Consider the following 18,326-nt stretch of genomic DNA (forward strand, 5'->3'; position numbering starts at 1 on the left):
CTGAACTATCTGGCTGCATTATTATCAATTCAGTGGCGAGCTGAAATTCAGCTACACTTGCTTTCCCGGATATCACAGTCGAACATGGGCGATTTCAAGCGATCGGCTATTTACTCCCACACTGTCTGTGGGCATCTGGGCTCTGGCAGCAACATCCCGCAGCCAGTAGATCGTACATGGACATAAAAGACGTCTCGGAAGGCAATGACAGGCGAAGTATTCATTGTACCCCCAAGAGACTATTCCGAGTTGGCCTTCTAACGTCTGTTGCAATGTCTTCCATCACCATCAACGGCAACACGCTGGAGATCAGCCCCGATGCTCGCCATGTCTCCGCACGCAATGCCGAATCCTCAAACTACATTCTGCTCAGGTCTAAAGACAGGTTGAAGATGGCGCAGATGGAAGAGTTAGAAGCCCTCGGCGTCAAAGCCCATACCATTGTCGACACCGACACATACCTGTGCGAGTATGCTCCCAGCGATCTCTCGAGCCTCCGGAGCAAAGATTATCTTGACTACGTGGACATTTACCATCCGTCCCTGAAGGTATCTGCACACCTACGCCAGCCTGAGGCCTTCTCGTCCTTTGCTGCCCGATCAGACGATGAGCCTGTACAGGATGAGCTGGAGGTGGTTATATGCCTGCATCAGAATGGTCCAGGCAGCCAGGCTGTGAACGATGAACTGGTGCGGCGCGGCCTCATTGACCCCCAAAAGACCAAGGTCTGGGAATCAAGGATTCAAACCGCCGTCAAGCAAGCCAAGGTCGATCAGATTGCCCAGGTTGAATCCGTCCGCGCGATCGAGCCCTTTGCGTCGCAAAGGCCGTGTAACAACATCGCCCGTGTCTTGCTCAATCATCCCGTCTGTCGGGAGCCGAACGACTTGGGGCTTCCGGGACATGCATACCAGGGGGCTGGCCAGGTAATTCATGTCGCCGACACGGGCTTTGATACCGGTGTTGCTCCTTGCCAACACGCACACTTCCAAGACCGGCTCCTGGCAGTCTACCAAGTGAACCAAACGGAGCCAGTCCCAGACAAGCCCGAAGACACCGACGGACATGGGACGCACGTCTGCGGGTCTGCGGTTGGGCATGGCCGCAGCACAACAATGGGGGGCCCAGAAGCAAAAGGCGACGGCCAAATTCAGGGTACGGCGCCCGCGGCATCGTTTGTCGCCTCGCGCATGACCGACAGCGGCAGCGGGGACTTTTTCTCCGGTGACTTCAAACTTATCGTCGATGTTCCGTACACGCAGCACCAGGCTCGCATCTCCAACCATTCCTACGGCGCGTGGAAGGACGTGCCGCAGGTCGGGTACAATGAGTCCAATCGAGATATCGACCAATATCTCTTCGATCATCCGGATCTTCTGGTGTGCTTTGCGGCTGGTAATCGAGGCCAGCATCCCAACGTTGGCCCGGCCCAGGTGGCCGGGGATGCCATCTCGAAGAATGTCTTGACCGTCGCCAACAGTTACACCTGCCGCCGGCTGGATGCTGATGGCAAGTTCAAGGGCAGTCCCAATGCAATCTCGGAGAACTACGGCATCAACCCATCAAGCAGTCGGGGTTTCGCCTTGGACGACCAGCGATGGAAGCCGGATCTCTGCGCCCCAGGAACGGCCATCCTGTCCAGTGTCTCCAGCCGCTGGGACCCCACCAAGCCGAGGGACAAGTTCGGTGACTCTACTGATTCAATGTATACATTTAACACGGGCACCAGCATGGCGACACCGCTCGTGGCTGGCTGTGCGGCCGTTCTGCGGGAGGCGCTGGTGGAACAGGGGGTAGCCAAACCGTCTGCCATGCTGCTCAAGGCGCTTTTGGTCAACGGAGCCGTGGACATCTTGCGTGCCAGTGTTTCCGGTTCTGAGAGCCGCCAGAAGCAGCAAGGGTTTGGCCGGGTCAACATGGGCGGTTCTTTACTCAGTATTCATGCGTCATCCCCGACGCATCCGGCTTATGAGCCTAGCCAGGGAGGCTTTGTCGACGCTTGTTGGGCCAAAACCGAGACGTCACCGGGTGCCAGCCCGGAAATGAAAGCCATGACGCAGCTGAAAGAAGACGAGTCATGTGGATTCACCATTCAAGTCCCTGCGGGCCGGACTGTCGTACCTTTAGGAGACGACTTCCCCTGGACGCTCAAAGTGACTCTGGTTTGGCACGATCAACCTGGGCCCAAGCTGCAGACGAAACTCGGGCTCGCCGTGGTCCATTCAACGGGCAAACGAAGGCACGGCAACAAGGGAGATGCTGACTTTGCAGCTACTCCCAAGGAGTTCGATGCGATCAACAACGTCCAGCGAATCGTGTGGGAGAACATCCCAGCGGGCGAGTGCAAAGTGACTGTGACCTGTTCGCAATATTTCTTGAAAGCGGTGCCGTATGCCGTCGCGTGGACCTTGGAATAGGCTTTTGACATAGGAATAGTGGCAGTATCACAGCTTCTTTCCGTTAGTCAGTCCGAATGAAGTTCTGCCCTTTGCTCTTTCATCAAGGGATGTGTAGCATAGGAGATACAAGAGCAGAATGTTAAGGTAGATATATAACAATCACGTTGAAAGGGGCAAGGGAGGGATGTGCAATGAACAGCAGGACTACGATTGATAGTCCATTGACCAAACAAAAATCATGAAAACACCGACAGTAGGTTGTCTGCTAGGATTCCAGTATGGAGTGTATAGAGTCAGTGTCCCCAGTCAGTTTCCTTGTAGCAAGATGCAGAAGAACAACGCAACGTTGTCCCGCCGAAATTGAAATAATGAGAAAAACACGCCAAGAAACCGACGCGGATTAGCCTCATTTTCGCCCATTTCCACCTCAATTGACCCTCGGACTGCCAACCTCCGTCTATATCGATCCAGTCAGTACTGACATAGTAGTCCTGCACCATGCCTCGGGCCGCGCAGATGGTCAAACAGGCCTGCGATGCCTGTCGTCGTCGCAAGGTCAAATGCAATGCACAACGTCCCTGCAGCCAGTGTCGATCAGCTGGACTCAACTGTCAGACTTCGCTGGTCCGCCAGAAAAAAGGCCGACAGGGCCGAACCGCCAATGTGCTCACCGAGTTGCGCACACAGTTGGCTGGAGACAACAATAATGAACCATCCAGTCCGGCTGATGCGCATCAGACGGTAGGGGGTGGCAATGGACGATGCCATTTCACTCGCTCTGAGCATCTGCTGTCCCGAGAGCTGCTCCGAGATTGCTCCGAGTACTTCTTTGCCCGCATGCAAGGCACTGTGCCTATTCTGCATGAGGAGACATTCCAGCGATATGTGGATCAGATGGATACGTGCGTCCATGCCTATTGTCTGGTGGCATCCTTCGGCGCGTTCGTGATGATGCAAACCGGCTACTCCTCCTGTCGGCCGGGCGAACAATGGGCCAAGAGTATGGTCAACGGTCGCGCATTGCTAGAAGAGGCCACCGAGGCAAGGAGACATCTCGACCCGCTGACCATCCCGGTCCGGTCGAGTATCACCATTGCCTTTCTGCTGTACGGATGCCATATCGCACTGGGGAATCAGCGCCATGCGTACTACTTTCTGCGCGAGGCGACCACCCTGTACACGGCCGGTATGCTGGATAGCCAGTCCGGTGCGTTGGAAGGGGACGGTGAACATCCATCCATGTCGGGGAAGCTCTTTTGGCTGCTCGTCATTTCCGAACGGTAGATAGACTAGCCCGATTCCCCCTGTACTTCGACCGAATGCTAAGATGTAAACAGAGCCCATGCCATTCGCCGACATCGTCCAGTCACCCTGCAAATCACCGCCAGTAGCCCTTCACTAGACGAGCCCTCCGCTCTCGACGCAGCTAGCATAGGATTCCGCTGCCTGGCCGACCTCTATCGCCCGTTCGACGAGTCGTTCCTTGGACTCTGGAATGGCACGCATACGACTTGTTCCCCCGAGGGCCTTATCCAACTCGATGAGCATATTCGCAATGCTGTGCCCGCCGACTTGGAGCTTCCGGATATTCTCATGGCCGATCTGCGTGTCTCCCAGCAGTGGCTGCGCACTATGATCTGGCAGTTATCCACCACGGCCGGGTTCCTCTCCAGCAAGGCGACGCACCCTTGTATGGAGTTTCGCTATCCGCTGGAGATCGCCCGCGATCTCTCCATGGCAACGTGGAAACTATCCCCTCAGAGTATGGAGACTCATGGCATCGGGCTGGTAGGTTTGTGTCCATTCGAGGCTTGATTGTAGTGCTAACGGTCCGTCAGATTGAGAAGATTTTTGAGGTCGCATGCACCCTAACCGATGTGATGGCCTGTTTGTCCACGGCTGGCTTGCGCTCATCTGCCTTCAGATTAGGACCGCAAGACTACCTGAAACATTTTTTCTCGCTCGTCCACAACCTTCCCGGTGGGCGACAGCGCTTCTTGCCCTTGCTGTTGACCAAGATCGGACAGACGCTACCGTCAATGCTACAACCCATCACGCAGCATTTGAATCTTCCAGCAACAGCCACGGACCCTCCGCCCTCATCCGACAAGGCATCCGAAGTTTATGCGGATCTGTGGCCCGACGATCAGTCGTACAGCGACTTCAATTATGCCGAGATGAGTCGCATTGGCGATAAGACGCCCGAGATCGATGAAGCTTTCATGCAGTATTTGAACTCTAAATCGTGATCTTTGGCAGGACTATCTACAGGGTATCTCTCGCTCAAGAGAATGATCTATAAGACGATGCACATCAGGGCAGAAGCCATGAACCCCACACCAAGCAATCTGCTGTCCATCTCAGGAACTCCAGCGCCACTATTCGTCTTCTTCCCCGATACCGATGGCTTCGCAGTTGGCATATTAACTGCTGAGGTCGCCGGCGAAGATACCAGATTTGCGCTCGGTACTGCCTGTGGGCCCACGCCAATCTCCAAGATATCGTCTAACCCAGCATCGAAGTTGGTGTTGGCCATGGAAACTTCGCGGTTGTCGAGATCATATACCACATATGCGCTGCGGAGAAAAGTATCCCCCAATATGGGAATAGCACTGATCGAAGGGTAGATGCCGAACGTGCACAGGAGGATGTTTTCGTCCATTTCTATTCCCTCTAGCACCAGTTCGTGGATGCTGACGTCGATGTGGATACCGGAAAAGTCGAAGGTCAGGGTGACGTTCTTCGCTTTCATGGAGCAAGGAATCATTGGCACATTGTATTCGGTGCTCTTTGTGACGCCGAGGTCGGCATATAGCCTGTCCGTGAAAGACTGCGGGAGATATGTGACGCTTGCTCCGGAATCCAAGGCCACCAGCAGAGGAAATCCATCTGTATAAGCAACTGCATGTGTCTCAGGCTGTTGCAGAGTAAGTCCGGTCAAAATGACCCGGAGAGACATATACGCGCTGCCAGTGGGCTCGAGAGGAATTGTTCTGAGTTCCCCACGGTACCGAGCTCGGTTCACGCCGCCGAAGAGAATCGTCCCCGAGTACGCCGTCACCTCGTCCATCCACAGACTGTACGCGGCAGATCGGATATGGCCGGCCTGCACCAGTGCTTGTGGGAAATTGGGGTACTGGACGGGACTGACTTCTAAAGCAGGGAATGCGAGGCCCATTGTTCCACCTATGCGAGTCAATAGCGTTCAAGACGTGATTCTGTACGACATACTGGTGGACGTGCTTTCCTCTGCAATGCCAAATTGGAACTGCTTGATGGTCACCCCTCCCAACGCAACTGTGTCTTTGACAAAGTCCCCCGCCGCGTTCGTCCCGTCCTTGTAGGTGATGTTGAAGTCATGGTTGACAAACGTGTACGTACTGGAAATAGTGTGATCATAAATGCCGTATTGTTGGCAATGGTTATCCCCATTTGTGCAGAACTCCGATGACGGGATATTGAACCAGGTGTCACTGCTTCCAGTATCTAGCACCACGGCGATCTCCTGCCCTGAGCTGCCCACGGTGAGGTTGACATGGTATAGATACATAATATCCTGGCTATACTATTAACCTCATGGTTCTGCTGCAATCGATGGCCAAACATACCTCATTCCAGAGCCCTTGTGCAACTATCGCATCTCTCTTTTGCTGATAGCCAGGCACATCAGGACGGTTCTCATTTTGGAACCGAGTGAACCACAGCCGAACGACAGCTGAAGAATCGCGTTTGAAGAGAGTTATTGCGTGGCTACTTTGAGCTAACACCGACAAGGCCCAAAGCAGTCTTGATTTCATTGCGCAACTCTGTCTCCTCTCGAATGGTACCTACAAATTACATCATGCTTGTCCACCTGTATATAGGCAGCGGCAGCGCAGCATCCAGGCAAGGCTCCCTTCGAAGTACAGCCTTGGAGGGAAAAAGAAGCAAGCACTGTTGCTCCATCCCTCTCTCTATCTAATGTGAAACTACAAGGATATTGTGGAGAACCAACATATACTACATTATCTCCCATTGGTTGTCGGATGGGACGGAGTGGCTGAGTGCTAGCTAGAAAGCGGCCCCTTCTGGGCAACGCGAGTAATGCAAATATCAGACTAGTCTAGGCAGTAGGCATTGGGTTTCAATGAAAAAGGGGGGTGTAGGAGAATCGGTGGTCGTTGAACTCGGCGACTACCACATGCCATTAGACTGATTCATTTCGGTGAACACCCGCAACCATAGACTAGCCCCTGAAATTGATAAGAATTCTCTCTCCACATAGTGTAGTAGTACCGAGCACACAGCTGGCTCTTTCCAGACAGTGTGGTTGGATGGCCATTGCGCAATCTTCGGCTTCTTATGCCCATGATTTCTGCTGTGGATCTTATTTCTTATATCGCTTTTTCATCATGCTAACGCTAGGATACACCTAAGAGTTCTTCTAGGGAAGCTTCCTATGATTACAAGACCATAATCCAAAGCTGATTAATACAGTATTTCTCCCCTTGAATGGCCTATGGAGGCTTGTCAAGTAGTTTGCATACCCTTCAGCTGCGCATTCGATATTTAATGATCGTATGCGAATATAGTCACTCTTACTTCATGTCCACCAGTCCATCGTTGGATGGAGCCTACATTTCCACAGCGTTTTAGCTGCGGCATCATCGACCTGGTGCATGTAGGCTAGGATATTTTGTTGGAGATTTCGGCTGCATACTGTCCAATAAAGTCATTCAGGGGTATGTGCACCTGGCAGCCATCAACTGCACAGTCACTGGGACAGTGATATGATGGATCCAGTTCAAATCATTTCAAGGATATCTGTCAACATCCCATCTAATGACTACACTATTACCTCCAATGTCATGACGTCTCTATATGACTGTCAACGTGGGCTACTCGAAGGATTGATAGTACAGCTGGGATCGTGTCCAGCTCTATGATCCACTATATGACATAGCTTTAGACGGTCCACGACATCTTGCGACGACTGCGTCCATGTTGCTTCTTCCTACTGGTGTATACTATATCCAGAGTATCTCATGGGATCATTCAGTGTGTCTTGTTGATCAACGTCGTTCAGCCACAAGGTGCATATGACGTCATTACAGCCCTATGGCCGTCGCTGATATTCAATAGCTGAACGCTCTACTCCGTACTGTTTTATCTTGTCGTCGTGTTGATCTCGTCACCTTCACTAAACAACGTAGGGATCGTCTGAAATGACGCGCGGGCGCCCTTCCCTCCCCTCCTTCGACTCGCCTTCTCGAAGACTCCCGCTCTCTTGGCATACGTTGTGTGCCACCCACCATCTGGTATCATGAAGAGATTTGATAGTAGATGTTGTTGTATATATACGCTACGAATCTCACAGGAAATCTCCGAATCTTACCATCGAACCTGCAATCAAAGAACCACTACCACTTCTATCTTCCCAACTATCAAGATCTATTGAATCGCATCTGCCACCATGTTCCACCGTCGTCGTCCCGCTACCACCACCACTCGCACCTCCAAGCCCAGTCTCATGACTCGCCTCAAGGGCCCAGGTGCTCGCTCGCGGACCGTCAAGACCAAGACGACCACGACCCGTCACGGCGGCGCTCACACCGGCACCCGTCATGGGGCTGCCTACACCGGCTCCCGTCACCATGCCACCACTGCTCCGGCACATCATCACCGTCGGAAGGTCTCCCTGGGAGACAAGGTCTCTGGTGCGATGCTTAAGCTGAAGGGGAGCCTGACGCATCGTCCTGCGGTCAAGGTATGTTGATTTCGGCCTGAGGATCCAAATATTTTGGCAGAGCGGACTGAGCTGACCGCGCTGTGTGACCTAGGCTGCTGGAACCCGTCGCATGCATGGAACTGATGGACGGGGAAGCCACCGTCGCACTTATTACTGATGATTTATGATGAGATGATACGATACCCATGATCGAGTCGATGTATTTGTACTATATGTATTTCTATCGAGCCAAGTTGGTTGATACCTCCGTTGTACTATGAGCTTTCATACAATGTTGGCCTGTTAAGAATGGGATATAAAGGTCTCGAATTGTCAAGGTCACTTCGGTGATTATGATCTCCGGAATATATACTCGACCTCATGCCCAGGATATCCTACCAACACCTCACGTAGACCATTTTAATCTGAATTCAATCGCAAATCGCCAAGCTGTGCATAAAGTATGATCTCAACAATGTAGAGAAGGAGGGATTTCCGCGTTTGTTTAACCCGATATGGCAATTCTTTCGCCCATTCCGAATTCCTCAACGCAGAAACTCTGGGGACACCTGGCCAGTTTATAAGGAATGGAAATCCCCCTTCTTACAATCAATATCTATATCACTATTATTATACCCTCAACCCAACATGTCGTGTTCCAATTGTCCTTCTCATAAAGGCTCGCAGCCCGACTCCAACAAACCGCCTCGGTCAGCACGTGCCTTTCGGTGGTTATCGGCGATTCTTCCCGAGGGGTCTGCTCTACTGTCCAGTTCGTGCTGCTGGCTCCCTGTACGTCTTTTCTGAATATATATATCTATATATTTATATCTATCTATCTATCTATCAAGAGAATGATTGTATTGACAAACTTAGACTGTACTTGACTTTGTGTTTGCCGGCTCTGTCACAGCCGCAGGCATCCAGAAACTCCGGCCTGTCTTTCTGGCCATCTCCCTCTTGACGCTGGCCTGGAGTATCGGTCGGCAAGGCTTCACCAAGAGCAATCTTCGACGAGCCATCATCTGTGCATGTTTACTAGCTTGGTCACAGTACAATCGACGGGTTCAAGCGGCAAAGGGCCGTCATTGCTGTCATTGATCAGGTGCGGCGGTGGCATTCTGAAGCTCCAGGAGAGTCGTTTATACAATACTGTACTGATAGATTTGTCCCAGAGGATCAATAAATGTTTCTTGATTTCATTACCCGTCAAGATGGATACAGCTTCTGCCCTATGTCCATAAGACAGTTGACTGTTCGGCTGGTAACTCGTTAGTGTGGGCGTGAATAGTATCGCCCATCCCCCTGCGGCTCATGTCTCTTGACCTGGAGAACAGTATTCTCCAATAGAATATGCAACAAAGTTCTGAGCGCGTGTTCACTCATCTTAGTCAAGATCTTTGAGGGTGGAAGGACAGCATATCCGCTCGTGGACCAGTCTTGGTTGTCAACTGGCGGTTAGCAGCAGCACATCATGCTTCACCAACACCGAGTCAATTTCACCACATCGACCTGGAGCAATGATCGATCAAAGGATCAACAGATAGTTGCTGACAGCCTGACACGTCAGTCACCATGTCTAAGACTGGGACGACGTCCTCCTGTCTCGGTTGAAGGGAACAACGACAGAGGGGTAGGATGATGCTCCAATATACACGGTAGGAAACAGCACAGCTGCCTGATGCTGATCTCCTCGAATCTCATGTAATACTGCCTTCCTGTTATAAAAGGAGGTAATTCTGACCGTCATTATCCTCGTGAGGCGTAATTTCTCTCTTCGCTCCACCGTTCTTCGAGTTGTGAAAGGACAGATATCAGTCAGAAACTCCGTGGTTCAGCCATGCCGCCAGCACAGAACGTGGGTATCAAGGCCCTGGAGGTCTACTTCCCCAGTCGAGTAAGTCTCTCGCCCGCTTGCCGGGGTATTTGGTTTGAGGGAAAGATCGAGCTCACAACGTGCGCAGTATGTACCCCAGGCCGAGTTGGAGTCCTTCCTCGGAGCCAGCGCAGGAAAGTACACGATCGGACTGGGCCAGCAAAACATGAGTTTCTGCGATGACCGCGAGGGTATGGCTCCGTTCTGCTCGGTGATAACATCGATCACTCATCGATCCCAGATCTCTACTCCCTCGCCTTGACGGCCGTCTCCTCCCTCCTCCGCAAGTACGCGATCGACCCGCACACCATCGGCCGCCTCGAGGTCGGCACCGAAACCATCCTCGACAAAGCCAAGTCCTGCAAGACGGTGCTCATGCAGCTGTTCGGCGACAACACCGACATCGAGGGCATCGACACATACAACGCCTGCTACGGCGGGACCAGCGCCCTGCTCAACGCGGTCAACTGGGTCGAGTCGTCCGCCTGGGACGGCCGCGACGCCATTGTCGTCGCCGGCGACATCGCCCTGTATGACACGCCGGCGGCGCGGCCCACGGGCGGCGCTGGCTGCGTGGCCATGCTCATCGGGCCCGATGCGCCGCTCGTGCTGGAGCCGTTCCGCGGCTCGTGCATGAAGCATATGTATGATTTCTACAAGGCGGATTTCAAGTCCGAGTACCCGCTGGTCGACGGGCAGTTTTCCAACACGTGTTACCTGGGGGCGCTGGACCAATGCTACCAGCGGTATCAGAGTAAGCAGCGTGCCCGGGCGGGCGCGGAAGAACCGAAGCAGAATGGCAATGGTCACCAGGGCAGTTTTCTGGACACCTTTGACTATTTTGTCTTCCATGCACCGAACTGCAAGCTCGTGTCCAAGGGATACGGTCGCTTGCTGTTCAACGACTTCAAACTCGAGCCCGCGTCCTTTGATGACGGAGTACCGTCCCCGGTCCAAGAACTTGACTTCACCGAGTCGTTGACCGACAAGGCCCTGGAGAAGCTGTGTATCGCTCTCACCAAGGAGCGGTTCGCGCGCCGTGTCGAGCCCTCGCTGACGCTGCCGACCAACTGCGGCAATATGTACACGGCCAGTGCCTATGCGGGCCTGATCAGCCTGATCAGCAACATCCCCAGCGACCAGCTGCAGGGTCGCCGCATCGGCGTATTCAGCTACGGCAGTGGTCTCGCCAGTACCCTGTTCAGCGTTCGGGTGCATGGGGATACGGCGGCAATGGCGCGGAAGATCAACCTGCATGACCGCTTGGGCGCACGTACGGCGGTATCGCCGGCATTTTACGATCAGGTAAGAGATCATGCGACCGGGAGAGAGACGGCCAGTCGAGAAGCTGATTCGGATTGGTGCGGTAGATGTGTAAACTTCGCGAGACGGCATACCAGCAGAAGAACTATGTTCCCACGGGCGACGTGGAGAGTCTCGCGCCGGGAACTTACTACCTGGGGCATGTAGACGAGGTATTTCGCCGACGGTATGAGGTCAAGCCCTATCCGTGAGGGCGTTTGGGATGCAGAGGGCTATCTCAGAGAGCGTTAATACCCAGGATGATCGGCTTGTCAGGCAACCGGGAGGTAAAACATCTGACCGTCCGCACAGACCGACGATTACCTACGGGCTTAGGATTCTCCTTGAGCAAGGCCGGTTAGAACTTTAGTATGACTTTGATTGGCAAGAGATAAGAGGGCAGAAGACCGAGAATAAAATAAATGACTCCATCTGTCGTGTGCAGCGGATCTGCACGCTGCGAACGGACATGTTTCGGTAGATGATAGAGATAGAGAGAATGATCCCACAGCCACACTCTGTACTACAACAGTATCTCGACGGATTTCTCATTCCAATGCGATCAACACTCTGTAGATAACGAAGCCTTTGCGCGATTATTTAATTTTATTTATTTTATTTTTTCATTCTTTTTTACCCTTGCTAGCACTACGAAGTACTGTGTAAACTAACCGTGGAATGCCCAGCCTGCCCACCCGAAATCCCCCGATATACTGGTGGAAAACTCGGTCGGCCCTTCGGTGGGTTTTTGGTTTCATGGTCATGATTTCCTTCGAATCCGGGTCCGAAATCTCAGCCGGTCTTTATCCATAACTTCCATAAGGTTCTTCTAGACCATAAAGTTCTTCTAGACTTGTTCAGCCCCCGGAGCTTGACCGTCCAACGCTGCCCGTTGACTGGTGAGGCGGTTGGTGGTCCAAGGGAGCCATTTTAGCCTGATACTTTAGAATCCACCACACGGAGATGAAAACGATGGCTGGAAGAAAAAAATAAAATAAAATAAAATCCAGAGAAATCCAGAGAAATACAGAGAAGGGAATCTGAACGTAGGATGATTGGAATGGTTCGATGATCGCTTGCTCAAAAACATGGGTAAATCATAATATGTACATGCATATCGTCTATGTCTAGCCAGCCGGTGGCCGTGAAGGGGGGAAGGGGGGAGAAATCATAAACCGAGAAAGAAAGAAAGTCGATGAATCGTATTTCCTGCCCTCTCCATTTCATTTCATTTCAGAGCGTGATGAGAGGAGTCACAGTCATCGTATAATACAACCAGCGCTCGCAAGAGTCTGGTAAGCCGTCTAAGACATGGAGCAGGCGAAGACGCCTCTGACGGTACCCGCCTTGTAGTTGAGGATCTATTGTAGAATGAGCCGCTGTCGCAGCAAGCCCGGTGCACAAGAGAGAGAAACTTACAATATCATCAATACTCGAGTACGTGCCACCCACCAGGGTGACCAACCCGATGATCAGAATGGCCAGGTTCAGGGCGCCAATCATCAGATTCCTCCGCTCGGTCCACTTGCCCTCGCGCAGCAGCATAAACCACATGAGAGCCGGGAAGTAGAAGGTGAAGCCCGAGATGAACAGGGCGGACGAGATGGACAGCAGGTCGGAGAAGAAGGGGATGACCTCGGCGATGATGAACGCCGCCACGGTGATGGCGGTGATGATCGCCAGCCAGGTGATCCAGCCCATGGGGGTGTTGATGAAGCGGATCGGCGAGTTCTTGAAGATGCGCCCGTGGATCAGGCGGCCGCAGACGACCGTGTTGATGGAACCGCTGATGAAGATCACGGGCAGGGCAATGCCAAAGGCCACGCGGCTCAGCGTGTGGCCGGCCGACAGCAGCGCCGGGCTCTTCACGTCCACGCCGACAAAGGCGTAGATCAGGGCCCCCGTGACGGTATAGATGACGATCTCCACCAAGCCCAGCGTCCAGATCGACTTGACGAAATCCTTGGGGGTGTGCATCTCATCCATGAAGGAGAACTGGCACATGGCGAAGCTGTAGGCGAAGACAATGTTGGAGACGGCGATGAAGGCGTCGGTGAAGGTGGTGCCCTCCTTGGGCCAGGCGGACCACTCGACGGCCGACAGCCCACCAGGCGCATCGGTGCTCTTGATCCCCGTGCCGATGATGGTGATCCCGATGGCGGCGATGATCGAGCCAAAGTCGACATAACCCAGGATGGCCATCTCGGCGAAACTAGGCGGGATGGCGAGCAACAGCAGCAGAATGGCGGAGACGACGCCGAACACCACGGAACAGATCGAACTTTCGGTGATGTTGGTGAAGGCGATGGTGCCAGTCAAGCAGTGCGAGCCGGTGAGGAAGGTGAGCTGCAGGATCAACATGGCATTGACCAGTTCATAGCCAAACCGACCGAACAGGAGGCGCCCGGCATCGGGATAGTGAGCGACCTCGGGGAACTTGAGCTTGACCAGACCAACAATGTAACTGGTGTAGATGGCGACAAATCCCAGGCCGACACAGCAGATGACACCCGCCACCATCCCCAGCGTCGCAAAGGAAGAAGGGATGGACAGACTGCCGAGAGCGATGGCCTCGACAATGAGCACGATGGTCAGACGCTTCCACCCGAGCCGGCTGAATTTCTTCACCCCGTGTTCGTAGATGTTGCGCTCCGCCTCGCTCATCTCACCCACCATATCCCCGTCATACTGAGGGGGGGCAGCGATGATGCCATCACTCTTCTCATTGTCGGTCCGCACGACCTTGTTGGTGTCGGAGTAGTCGGATATATCGACGGAGCCCATGCTGAGAGAGAGAGAGAGAAGAAAAGAGGTGGACTAGAGGGATGAGGGTGATCAAAGATGGGGGAAGGGGGGGGAGGGGAGGGGGAAAGGCTCTCACGTCGAGAGGAGGAGGACAAGGACAAGGACAAGGAGAGGAAAGAAGAGAAGGGGAAAGAATGGACGGATATGGGATGGGATGGGGGGAAGAAATAAACGAGATCATTCATAAATCTCACGTAGACTAGCAGGAATTAAGTAGTGGACCGCTGGAACAGTGGTTAGTGGTATGAGGATGACTACCCAGGGCCGATCAATGGATCGACTCTCGCTACTCCGTCGACGACCCCGATAGCAGAGATACGGGCGTAGTTAATTGTAGGAAACGAAATGAATAATCCTCTCATTCCTCGCAGTGGGGTTCAGTTGCCAAACTTGCCACATGCAGGTTCTGCTCCGTTGGACCCGACTAAGCCAGGACCGACGCTCAATGACACGCTGTGAAACGGCAGGACCCATCGTGGCGTGGAGTCAAGATAGCAGCTAACCAGGGCTAAGAGTGATTGCATTTGGTAATAGATATCACCATCCACGCGCCAGGAGGCCCAGGAGCCTCAGGAGGCCGAAAAGTCCCCGCGAAAATGGAGAGATCGATGCGGGGAGGCAGTGAAACCATCTGGAGAAGCATGTCGATTGTCGATAAAGTGAGTCCACTCTTCGAGGCGATGGTCGCAAGGGAGAGACCGAGGATAGACGGCCTCAACGGATGATGCTATCGGGTCCAATCCAAGCAAAGCTTCTGCAGGAAGATCGACCGCGTGGCGCGACCCAAGGCGACAGCCCAACCGGCTCTAAGACTCTACGAGAAGATCCAGTAAGCAAGAATAATGAAAGGATGAGACTGAGAGTTCAAGATAAACCCTAATAGGAAGAGTAGTGAACTAGTAAGCTAGTAAGCTAGTACGTTAGGAAGTTAGGAACTAGGCCCGAGGGAGTAACTACGGAGTAACTACGGAGTACTCTATACCTAGGGACCTAGGTACCTAGGTACCCTAGGTTACTTACGTAGGTACTTCCATTCCATTAGCGGAATACCGCCACTTACGGTGTGGGCAGTTTTCTAACGATGCTGATTGGTGAAAGATGGATACGGCTAGCGGAATCTAGTTTAGCGTCGTATGCCGTGTGATGGACCAGTACAGGACCGGAAAAACTCAATCCCATCAAGAGTCTAACCCAACCGGGCTTAGCCCTGCATAAATCCTGGTTGATTAATCAATCAGCCGATTTGTACTCGTAGTATTATCCATCCGGTGTCTCGTGTGCAATCAGTCCATTGGTATTATCATTAGTATTAGTATTAGTATTATTATTATTATTATTGATTCATGCAATCCGTAAGTCAGATAATAATAATGATATGACGGTTCAAACAGTCCTTGATCTGACGCTTAGACCCAATGCGGCGACTCAGGGCTGCGACAGGCAATCAGGCTGACTTGCATCGTGAATGCTTGCGTCATATAAATGTCTCACTCTAATCCCATTGCGGAATCTCCATGTCCAGAAATTAGGGTAGGAAGTTAGGAACTAGGAAATAAGGATTAAGGATTAAGGAAACATACCAATTAGCAACTCATTAGTCAATACACGAGATTGGGTGGAGCCCTGGGTTCTCCAGTGGATAACATTAACATGCCTTCCGTCCGGCTCCGTTCGCTTTTCGAAGCGTCTTGGGCATGCCCCGGATTCACTCCCCAACCCCGCGTTGATCGTCCATATCTCCATTTCTAGAGAGTTAACCGGTGGGAAATGACACCCAACGGGAAACGATCTTGGGGTGACCATGGGGAAGAAGTCGTCCGATGCTATGCGCTGGCTCGGACGGGAAGAACAAGCCTTGTCCCATATCCCATCTCCCTCCAACCAAATGCTGAGGCAGGAGTCAGTTCGGTCAAGAACGACTTCTAGAATGCCGCCGCCAAGGACAAGATTCCCAGGTGAGGTTGCATGCATCTCCAAGCCCATCGGCTGATCGTGCCATGATTCCATTGCAACTCGGATCCCGGCATTCTTGTACCTAGCATTCTCGATTTCCGGCAGCCTGCTTGTTTCAGAGGGGAGCACGATGTCCCCAGGGAGAAGTATTACTTTTCAACGTGGGTGGACTGGCAGATGCAGTCCCCCAATGATCAGATGATTGATATCATCCGTTTCACCGCTTCTCCTTTCATGAACGGGGTCCATCTTTGGATGTTACTCAAGGCATACACGTGTAGGTGCAGACCACTCGGAGATCCTCTTGTCATTTGGTTCCCCCTTGCTTCATGGAATGATCGAACACTGTCAGTCTCGGCAACTCCGCCGTGCAAGGGCGTTCGGGTCCAACATTTCTGGAATGATTCCCGGCCGCACATCGGGCATCCAGAGCGAACAGAGTAGGTAGTCCTCCAGGAGACCGACTCAGCCCTGCAGCGGCTTCTCCGATATCCGGAGACACCGCTGGTTAACCAAGGGTGCTATCACGCAGTGGCTTTGCTCCTCAACTTTGCTCCAGCACAGTGCAAGGGTCTAATCTCATTTTCGCCAGGGACAGAGGCGACTCGTTCTATCGGGCATTCCGTATCCCATCCCATCCCATCCTATAGTTGATATCCCCCTTTGATCTGACGTGAGATGTGGGAATTATTCCAAAACCTCTGTGCAGGTCTGTGCAGTACCCCTGGCATCGGGCAAGTTCTTCCAAATTCCAGATGGCTTTGTGTAACATGGAACGCTTTGGTGGCTGTGAAGTCTGAGCCGACAAGAGGGTATGTCCAAGTGTGCATTGATCATGGTTCTTAATCAAGAATATACCGCAGTCAAGGGTTGCCTTGGATCTCGTCAATCATGGCTTTTCTTGCTTCTACGATGTATATACTCGGTGACGCTCGTATCCATAGATGGCAATTCAGCGCAGGCGAACATCAAGAAAATAAATATGGGTGATACCAACCCGCCATCATCATCATCCATCAGGTCATCCGCTTCCATTAGCTCGACATTAACATCATCCAAACCATCACATCAAGGCTGGAAAGGCCAGCCGTAGATCCCTGCCGTCAACAATGACCCCGACTGGATCTCCTCGGCCTTCTTCTTGAGCTCCTCCACGTCCCAGTTGGACCATACTTGACGACCGTTCAAGAATGTGGCCTCGGGGCTGGTCAACCAGACCAGAAAGTCGGCAGGAAGGTCGACTATACATCGTCAGTTCAATGCATCAGAGCTTCTCCTGAACAACTAAACAAGTACAGTGGATCACCCACCCTGATCCACAGGGACTAAGCTGGCATTCGCCCCCGACTTCCTGAAGATGTCCGTCTCCACCATGCCGGGTTGTACAGAGACCGCGAACAGATTGGGGTTTTCCGCAGCCAGGAACTCCACGAACTTGAGGAGAGCCAGCTTCGAGGACACATACGCCGACAACCCGACGAGCATTTGGGTGGGAAACACGACGGCGGAAGTCAAAGCGACGATGGCGGCGTTGGTCGCGTGGGCGGTCGGAAGAAACACCTTGGATGCGATCATGGGCCCTTTCACGTTGGTCTGTGCACCATCAATTTAATGACCAGAATCCCTATACAGCATAAAGGACAAAGAAAGAAGAGAAACAGACTTCGAAGCTCTGCCACCAGTCATCGGTAGACGAGGTGCGGATGGACGCTGGGTCGGAGAGATAGCCCGCCGCGAGGATGAGAACGTCCCAGGGACCGACGCTGGTGGCCACCTCGCTTAAGGCAGCCTCATCGGTGATGCTGATCGCATGGATCGAACTCGAGCAGGCGAGCGACTGTTGCGTTTCGACCAATCTGGTTTCATTGCGCCCGATGAGGACGAGTTTACTGGCTCCCGCACGGGCAAACGAGACAGCTGTGGCGCGACCGATTCCCGAACCCTAAGAGGGGGAAAACATTGAAGTTGAGGTCAGCCAGTCGTACAGATTTAAAGATGGATATAAAGTTTGACAGGAACAAAGAACAATGGGGAAATAAGTTCATTAGAACCGCGGGATCGTACAGCGCCGATAATGATCACCGTCTTGCCTTGAGCGCTGAGCTCGGGCCGTGTAGGCGAGATCGCCTCATAGGACTGGTTATGCCAGGTGGCAGTCACCGAAGGAAGAGGAGGCTGCATGATGAAGGTGTTAGTGAGTAGAGAAGAAGCGATTCTCGTGATGGCGACCGTGCCAGAAGTGGGAGGATGGGTGGCAGACAGCACGGAGTATGCGGAGGATGTA

The 18,326-nt window shown here is 52.8% G+C and overlaps 7 protein-coding genes across 7 annotated transcripts, besides 10 other annotated features; 4 read left to right on the forward strand and 3 right to left on the reverse strand.

Moving 5' to 3' along the window:
* Positions 1–272: 272 nt before the first annotated feature.
* On the forward strand, positions 273–2,417 carry ACLA_060050 (S8 family serine peptidase; the record flags this gene model as incomplete). The annotated part of the gene is made up of 1 exon (XM_001276763.1): positions 273–2,417. The coding sequence occupies one exon, from the start codon at positions 273–275 to the stop codon at positions 2,415–2,417; it is 2,145 nt and encodes a 714-aa protein (XP_001276764.1).
* Positions 2,418–2,897: 480 nt separating this feature from the next.
* ACLA_060060 (Zn(II)2Cys6 transcription factor) lies at positions 2,898–4,648 on the forward strand (the record flags this gene model as incomplete). The annotated part of the gene is made up of 3 exons (XM_001276764.1): positions 2,898–3,679; positions 3,737–4,187; positions 4,238–4,648. 3 exons carry the CDS (start codon positions 2,898–2,900, stop codon positions 4,646–4,648), a joined length of 1,644 nt encoding a protein of 547 aa, XP_001276765.1.
* A 47-nt stretch (positions 4,649–4,695) lies between these two features.
* On the reverse strand, positions 4,696–5,949 carry ACLA_060070 (pepsin-like aspartic protease; the record flags this gene model as incomplete). The annotated part of the gene is made up of 2 exons (XM_001276765.1): positions 4,696–5,585; positions 5,631–5,949. The coding sequence occupies 2 exons, from the start codon at positions 5,947–5,949 to the stop codon at positions 4,696–4,698; spliced, it is 1,209 nt and encodes a 402-aa protein (XP_001276766.1).
* A 1,902-nt stretch (positions 5,950–7,851) lies between these two features.
* ACLA_060080 (uncharacterized protein) lies at positions 7,852–8,284 on the forward strand (the record flags this gene model as incomplete). The annotated part of the gene is made up of 2 exons (XM_001276766.1): positions 7,852–8,145; positions 8,219–8,284. 2 exons carry the CDS (start codon positions 7,852–7,854, stop codon positions 8,282–8,284), a joined length of 360 nt encoding a protein of 119 aa, XP_001276767.1.
* Positions 8,285–8,934: 650 nt separating this feature from the next.
* Positions 8,935–8,954: a microsatellite.
* A 992-nt stretch (positions 8,955–9,946) lies between these two features.
* On the forward strand, positions 9,947–11,654 carry erg13A (putative hydroxymethylglutaryl-CoA synthase; the record flags this gene model as incomplete). Its single annotated transcript, XM_001276767.1, has 5 exons — positions 9,947–10,003; positions 10,071–10,173; positions 10,224–11,287; positions 11,353–11,471; positions 11,597–11,654. The coding sequence occupies 5 exons, from the start codon at positions 9,947–9,949 to the stop codon at positions 11,652–11,654; spliced, it is 1,401 nt and encodes a 466-aa protein (XP_001276768.1).
* Positions 11,655–12,100: 446 nt separating this feature from the next.
* Positions 12,101–12,136: a microsatellite.
* Positions 12,137–12,270: 134 nt separating this feature from the next.
* Positions 12,271–12,290: a microsatellite.
* Positions 12,287–12,317: a microsatellite.
* A 271-nt stretch (positions 12,318–12,588) lies between these two features.
* ACLA_060100 (putative amino acid transporter) lies at positions 12,589–14,068 on the reverse strand (the record flags this gene model as incomplete). The annotated part of the gene is made up of 2 exons (XM_001276768.1): positions 12,589–12,645; positions 12,704–14,068. 2 exons carry the CDS (start codon positions 14,066–14,068, stop codon positions 12,589–12,591), a joined length of 1,422 nt encoding a protein of 473 aa, XP_001276769.1.
* Positions 12,923–12,975: a microsatellite.
* A 967-nt stretch (positions 14,069–15,035) lies between the features above and the next one.
* Positions 15,036–15,062: a microsatellite.
* Positions 15,063–15,068: 6 nt separating this feature from the next.
* Positions 15,069–15,101: a microsatellite.
* Positions 15,102–15,378: 277 nt separating this feature from the next.
* Positions 15,379–15,425: a microsatellite.
* Positions 15,385–15,426: a microsatellite.
* Positions 15,385–15,427: a microsatellite.
* Positions 15,428–17,110: 1,683 nt separating this feature from the next.
* ACLA_060110 (SDR family NAD(P)-dependent oxidoreductase) lies at positions 17,111–18,223 on the reverse strand (the record flags this gene model as incomplete). The annotated part of the gene is made up of 4 exons (XM_001276769.1): positions 17,111–17,283; positions 17,353–17,635; positions 17,706–17,984; positions 18,107–18,223. 4 exons carry the CDS (start codon positions 18,221–18,223, stop codon positions 17,111–17,113), a joined length of 852 nt encoding a protein of 283 aa, XP_001276770.1.
* Between the last annotated feature and the right edge of the window lie 103 nt (positions 18,224–18,326).

The sequence above is a fragment of the Aspergillus clavatus genome, genomic scaffold (assembly GCF_000002715.2).
Source record: "Aspergillus clavatus NRRL 1 1099423829736 genomic scaffold, whole genome shotgun sequence".
NCBI lineage: Eukaryota > Fungi > Ascomycota > Eurotiomycetes > Eurotiales > Aspergillaceae > Aspergillus > Aspergillus clavatus.